The sequence below is a fragment of the Papaver somniferum genome, chromosome 1 (genome assembly GCF_003573695.1).
Source record: "Papaver somniferum cultivar HN1 chromosome 1, ASM357369v1, whole genome shotgun sequence".
NCBI lineage: Eukaryota > Viridiplantae > Streptophyta > Magnoliopsida > Ranunculales > Papaveraceae > Papaver > Papaver somniferum.
This window is the reverse complement of record NC_039358.1, coordinates 141,785,670-141,792,609: the sequence shown is the minus strand read 5'-3', so window position 1 is coordinate 141,792,609 and position 6,940 is coordinate 141,785,670. Positions and strand designations below refer to the sequence as shown.

At 37.2% G+C, this 6,940-nt stretch overlaps 1 protein-coding gene across 1 annotated transcript; it reads left to right on the top strand.

The window, feature by feature from the left end:
* Window positions 1-3,314: 3,314 nt before the first annotated feature.
* On the top strand, window positions 3,315-6,901 carry LOC113302925 (BTB/POZ domain-containing protein At2g04740-like). The gene is made up of 5 exons (XM_026551891.1): window positions 3,315-3,917; window positions 4,534-5,293; window positions 5,567-5,603; window positions 5,715-5,848; window positions 6,250-6,901. The coding sequence occupies exons 1-5, from the start codon at window positions 3,452-3,454 to the stop codon at window positions 6,584-6,586; spliced, it is 1,734 nt and encodes a 577-aa protein (XP_026407676.1). The 5' UTR covers window positions 3,315-3,451; the 3' UTR covers window positions 6,587-6,901.
* The last annotated feature ends 39 nt before the right edge of the window (window positions 6,902-6,940 follow it).

The following is a 6,940-nucleotide window of genomic DNA, read 5'->3' as shown; positions in this document are numbered from 1 at the left end:
TATATAGCCTTCAAATCAGGGTTTTGCCTTAGTTACAAAGAAATCCATATTCACCGTTAGATGAAAACCTGATTTAGATTCAAGCTAATATTTCTCAACCGTTAGATCGAAAACTTAGTTTGTCACACACACTTGGGTAGACGTTTACTGGGTTTGTGAAAACCATGCCCAAACGTGTACGTGTATGTTGGTTCAACATAGTAACCCAAAAGGTTAACCATATGAGCATTTCATATTAACCTTGTTCTTCTTCACCATAACTAGTTCAATTGACTCAAATGAACTAGTTAAAGAGTTGTTCAATTGCTATGAGGTCTTATGTAACTATACAAGACACAATTAAAACAAAGATGATTCGATTCGATTCGATTGAATCGGCTCATGAACTTTATAGCTACGGTTTTCATAAAGCATTCCTTAGTAATTTAAGTTTCATGTTTAGAGCACATTTTTATATCATAACCTCTTAAGCTCACAAACAAGTTCGCGGACTTAAGACAACCGGTGGAGTTTTCCAAACTCAACAGAAAATCTCGGCAAAGAGACTTTCGCCAGTTCACGGACTAGGTTCGCGGAATAAGTTCGTGGACTTACACGCAAACGAGTTTTTGGAAAATCCCAACAGAAATTCTCGGTACAAGAACTTCCGTCAGTTCGCGAACTGGGTTCGCTGACTTGGCAAAGCCAATTCCTCCGGTTTCTCTCAATCAACAAAGTTCGAAAACTTCGGATTAAGGAATACATGGTTATGTAATCTAAACTCTCATTCCAATCATTGAGACATTCTCAGAGGATGTTATATTGCAGTTATTCACAGACCGTTTCGCGTCAGAGCAATTCTCAAAATAATTGAAACTTTTCATGACTTTCGTCATTAGGTGAAGATAAACTTGATCAAAGCGAAACGCTTTACCAACATATGATTTCAAGATATAGATAGGCGAGATATACTCGGCTCGAAATATCAAATGTGTATGATCCAGTCTATATAGTATACGACTTTTGTCTCATAAGAAGTAGGAGATAGAAGAGATAGACTTTTGAGTGATAGATAAGTTTAAGTCTCCACATACCTTTTTGTTGATGAAGTTCCACGGTTCCTTGAGTAGATCTTCGTCGTTGTATGATGAATCGCCAGGAAGTCCTTGAGCTCAACTACACTTTTCTATCCTAGTCTGAGAGTTAGCTATGTAGGCTAGAAATCAAGACTCATAGTTTTGATCACTAACATTGAAAAACATGCTTGAGATAGCAACACATGCGAGTTCGACCGAGCTATGCTCTAACAGAGAGGTATCTCTGACACAATCATTTATGGGTGCAGAAACTATTGCAGCTGGTTCATCCGACTCCATCATAGTGTTGTGTTGATGGTCCAAGTTAGTAGTATCATGTCCTTGAATAATTGCAGGTAGTTGAATGTGGATATTGTGGGGATTCATAGCTGGCTCAGTGTTGAGATTATAATTTCTCATCCTTCTAACATTTATTGAATCTTCTATGTTACCTTCATCAACCATCTCCTCTTCCATATAATTAGTTGAACTACTGTCATCTTTCTTCTTATTAGCTTCATCATCCTCCTTAAGGAGAGCTTCATATTCAGCTTTAGTGAGGGAGTCTAAATAGAGTAAATGGGAGGTATACTCACAAGTTTCATCATTGTGATCAATCACAAAACATTTTGGACAGATGTTCTTAGGTTGTAACTCCCAATGGTATCTGATCCATGCATCCTCTTCAGTTAAAGTCTTCCACCAACCTCCTATGTGAAGGGAATTTTTCAATTCCACTTCTATTCTAGATTTAACAGTATTTCCTGCACGTGGCCTGCAATTCTTTGGCTTAGTTGAAATCTTATTTCCCATATATCCAATTGCTTCATCTATCACAGCTACATTCATATGCTCCAGCTTCAAGTATTTGAATTGAATAGTGAAAACTTGCTTATCAAAAACATAATCCTTCAGAGGAATATGATTGTAGTATTTCTGAACATGGAAAAGGACTCCATCAATTAATCAAGGTCCATCTGCAATTACTTCATCTCTTTCAGCTTCACTGTTTAACCTAACCAGATTGTGATCCATAATTCTAATCTCTTTGTTATGATATTTTCCCCAAAGAGAGTTGATTTCCGATCTTATGACTCTCATCTTCATTTTAGTCTTCTCTTTCAGCTTCCCTAAGATTTCATATGTCCATTGATCCGCAACTTCATTGATTGTCTGTAATGAACCCATTGTTCTTCTTTGGTTTGCAGATAAATCAATATTTGCATTCCTTAGTTGCCTAGATAATTGATTGATACGATCACCTTGAGTAGAAGACATGGTTTTCTCTAAGAGATAGATTTTCTGAATCTTTCTAAGAAAATGATTTTTGGATTGTGACTTTCCAATCTTTTCCTCAGTATTAATACACCAATGGGTATTGACATAGTTTTTGCGGATATTTGGAAAATTAGTTAAGTATCTTTTGTTTTGGGAAACCCTAGATTTGATTAGATATGGGAGCAAACAAGATTAAGGTTGTAACCATAAGCAGTTCCAAAATATCTAGGATAAAATTTTAGAGATTTTGAATAGAATGGTAACAAAAGGATTGACTGAATTTCTCTTGATTGATTACTAAAATCTCGGAAAATAGTTGACTGAAGCTTGAGAGCCAATTTTTTTTGAAATTTCTGGTTGGATTTACTGATGTGAAGTTTTGGTTGAGAAAGATGATTTTTCCATTGAAAAATTGATTGAAAATTTTGATAGGAATGAATAGTTGTATCCTTACTTGGGTTATCAATCCGGCTTGACGAAGATTCATACTTTGATAATATCAAACAACCTTCTGAACTACTAAATTGAACCATCATCACAAAGAAGATGGTTAGCACCACTGCTGGCCACACCACTATTATTTTCCCAACTGTAATCTTCATGCTTTATCCACCACTGGTAATCCCACAGAATGATTGATCAGATATCTGTAAAATTCACAAACCCATTAGCAAATTTAAAATTCAGAATTTGAAAATTTTGAGTTTTAAATAATCAGAGAGAAATTAGAGAGGTTTAAATAGCGTGATTCCACGACCATCAATTAAAATCAAATGTAGAAGAGATTGCTAATCATAAATTAGTGAAAAGAAAACTAAGAACCAAAGAAAAATCATGAGATTTAAAAACCGATTTTGATATGAGTTGACTCGGCAGTCGCCCGATCGTCAGAGCTTTTTTTTTTGGAAGTTTCATCTATGAGTCAGACTACAAATGAGTCAGAGACATTCATCTCGGAATAAAACGGCCGCCCTATTATGTGTAAGAACATGATGCGTTCATGTGTGCAAAAATTTCTTTTATCCGGATCCCTAAAAATTAAAAGGCACTAGTACCAATTAATCTCCTCAGAAGGAGAGGATTAGAACCCTAGAAACATCAATAGTGGAATCCTCAGAATGCTATCCAACAAAAAATCATGGACAGTTGATTCAGAATTAGATGGAATTGATTTAACCCCAGAAGATTTCAATTGTTCAGTGCCATTAAAGAAAGTACCAACTGGTGATATTTTCTCAGCATCGAGAGCTGGAGACGTAGAAAGAGTTGAATATCTAATTGAAACAGGAGTTAATATTAATGAAAGAGATAAATGGGATTCAGTTGCATTGTATTATGCTTGTTTAGCTGGTCATCTTGATGTAGCAAGAATGTTACTTGCAAATGGTGCTATCTGTTCTGAACATACTTTCGATGGTGATAGATGTCATTATTCTGCTTTGAATTTGAAAGTTCGGAAATTGTTAAAAGCTTTTGAAGCTCGTCCACCTCCATTGTTACCATTACAATCTTCATTGAGAGATACCTTTTTGAGTTGCAGGGCTAATCAGCTACATCTTGAACAGCACCTTGTTCAACCTCTAGGTCAGTTTTTCATCTGCTATGTACAAACTTGTTTATTTTAGATAAAGAAATGTGAAAATTCTGTAGTCATCTTTGTGAGTTTACCGATTATAAGGTTTTCCTTTGGTTGATTGTCCTACTTGCAAATTGTTGTGTTCGAATATAGTTTTAATCTTTAGTTTATTACAAAGCTAAATTAGATAATGAGGTAGGATGAGTTATGGAACTTTAGTGCTACCAGTTGACCGTCTGCTTGTCTATGGATTTCATTTCGTTTAGGTGCTTAATCTGTATCTAGGTTCGTGTAGTTAGAAAACTAGAGATGCCAGATTTACAATGAGTGGGTTTTTGAATATGGAGTTCTGAGTCTGACTGATGAATTATCATACCTGGGTTCTGAGTATTTCCATTGCTCCTGAAATGGTGACTTGGAATCGCATTGTAACCTCGTCAAAATGGAAAGGATTTATATTTTTTTATGTTGTGCTTGCATAGCAAATTCATGAACCAACAGTGCATTTATCAATTTTGCGGCATAAGTTGGAATTGTTGGAAAAAGGTGATGTATGAACAAAGTTGACTTTTGTTTGTTGTAATGTATTCATTGAGCTGAACAGTGAAAAGGGTGCATGAACAGGTCCTTCACAAAGTGATGGATCCAATCACAGTCATTTCCCTCCAGATGTTGTATTTTTCGTGCATGGAAGACCCATTGAAGCTCATAGGATCATCTTAAGTGCTCGGTCACCATTCTTTAAGAAGAATTTTGAGACTACCTGGAGAGATCGTAGGGAAGTGAGGCTGGCGAGAGAAAAGTTATCTTACCCGGCCCTCTATAGCCTCTTTCATTTCTTCTATTCTGACAGACTTGAGATTGCTGTGGATGATATGGAAGATCTCGTGCGCATTTGCAAAGTCTGTAAGTGTGAAGAGCTACAGAGGGTCCTCGAGAAAGAATTGGTTCACCAAAGATATGCGGATTATAAGGCACTAAGAGATATTGATAACTCTCAAAAGCGGTTCATCTTGCAGGGACAGTCACTTCTGGAGAAAGACCGACTTCCTGCTGCTTTGCATCAAATTCTTCAAACTTCCCTGGCCAAGTCTAATTTGAAACAAGACGTAGGTAGTGGAGTTGATGCACTAATATCCGGAATCGAAACGATTCAGTTAACCAAATATGAAACTGACCTGGCAGATGTATGCATTAGAGTTGGTGAAAGGATTTTTCGCTGTCACCAGGTGATTTTGGCGTCACGATCTGAGTACTTCAAAGCAAGATTATCTCGTATGACAAATTTTCTTGAAGGAAAAGATGGATTACCTAGTAAAACTCTTCCAGTTCTTCAAGAACATGACTTAAGTACCGAGGCTTTCGAAAAGATGATCGAATATATGTACGTATTCTTGGTGCTCAAGTTATGCTTGACACATTCTGGAACTCATTCTAGATATTTTTGAAGTATCCTTATTGGTTTCAACACTATTGGGCCTTGATAGTGGTCGAGGATAAACACACTATTGTAACAGCATCGACTAAATGCTTTTAGACCATCTATTATGTTTAGTAGTTTGCTATCAGACGATAAACTTCATTTTGTAGGTGTGATAGTTTCTCTTCTTTCATATTTATTAATGGACTTGTTACTAAGATTTTCTTGGAAATTTAGGTACACCGACTGTTTGAAGGATATTGACCCAGATCAGGTATACTGTTTAATTCATCCAACTCAGGACTCATTGGAAACTGTCACTTCACATGCTGCTTATATTTGATTTCCTAATGTATTAACATTGTCTCATTATGAATGTGGGCAGGCAGAAGAAATGTTTGATGCTGCCTCCAGATATTTACTGTTTCCTCTAAAACGTGCTGTAGCTGATGTACTGTTGCCACACTTGGAAATGGTATCGCCCGCAGAGCTGTGCCATTGGCTGGCACTATCTGAACTGTATGGTCTTTTCTTATCTACTTTGTTGTTTTCCTACTTGTTTATAAGTTAGAGTAGCTAAATCGTCCAAGTACCAATAATTAGTTGAGGATGTAGGGTTCAAGCATGCCATCCTCTTTAGGCAACTCCGCTCAGTAGGATTAGGCAACATAAGGGTCGTTCAGTGGTTGGTGGCATTTTTTTCTGAATGTTATCAAAAGCTGAGGAAAACCCTATTTCAAACACAAAAGCATTCCCTATTGAAGAGCAAAAGGGAGAATGGAAAGCCCATTTGGGTTACTTTTAGATGGGGTCGCATTCCAAGTACGGGATTATTTTCTATATGTTACTGAGATGATGCACATTTTTTTCGTTTCTTTTATAAACCTAATGCTATTCTGGTGGTTTTGTTGCATTCTTAGATATGGAATTTTGAAGATACGCGAATACTGTCTTGATTTAATCGCTTGCAACTTTGAGACTTTTGCTGACACCCGAGAGTTTAGGGCAATGCTTCTGACACTCCCACCACCCTCTGGAGATTCCTCGCTTCGTACCACCCTTCCAAGTGCTCCAGGAGCTGGTCTGAATACCAACCAAGGAAATCTGCTTGACGACCTACGGGAGAAATGGCTGGAAGCTGAAGCTGCTGAGCTTGACAAGAGAGATGAAAGTGCAGCTCTATTTGACAAACGACTGGAGATGCTTATGACTATAGCGGAAAGAGAATGTACCGATGATCACATTGATGGTATCTGAGTGTTTGATGGTGGAAAGAGGATTGGATGGTGGTATCTGTTGCTGAAAAGCCGTATTCATCTGTGTATAGTAGCTGTCTGTGGGGTTTTGATGGCTAAAGTGGTATAATGTTGTTCAAAAGATGTGGTACCAGCACTCCCAAGGTGTGCTGCTGTTGCCTAATAAGGTTCAAGGATGCCAAGGGAGGTTTTATTACCCCTCTTTAGATAGAGAGAATATGTTGTTACTGATTCTTCTGATCGGGGACTAGAGCAGTATTGCCAATTTCTGAAAACTTTTATACATCTCATAAATCTAAAATACTTTTCTGTTCTTTTTTGTGGACTTCATTTAGGGGTATAAATCTTTATTAAT

Bases quoted from the DNA above. Each gene is read 5' to 3' on its own strand.
- LOC113302925 (XM_026551891.1), top strand. From the start codon at position 3,452: ATGCTATCCAACAAAAAATCATGGACAGTTGATTCAGAATTAGATGGA. The intron at 3,918-4,533 runs GTCAGTTTTTCA...GTGCATGAACAG, and splicing joins GCACCTTGTTCAACCTCTAG to GTCCTTCACAAAGTGATGGA. The intron at 5,849-6,249 runs GTATGGTCTTTT...TTGCATTCTTAG, and splicing joins TGGCTGGCACTATCTGAACT to ATATGGAATTTTGAAGATAC.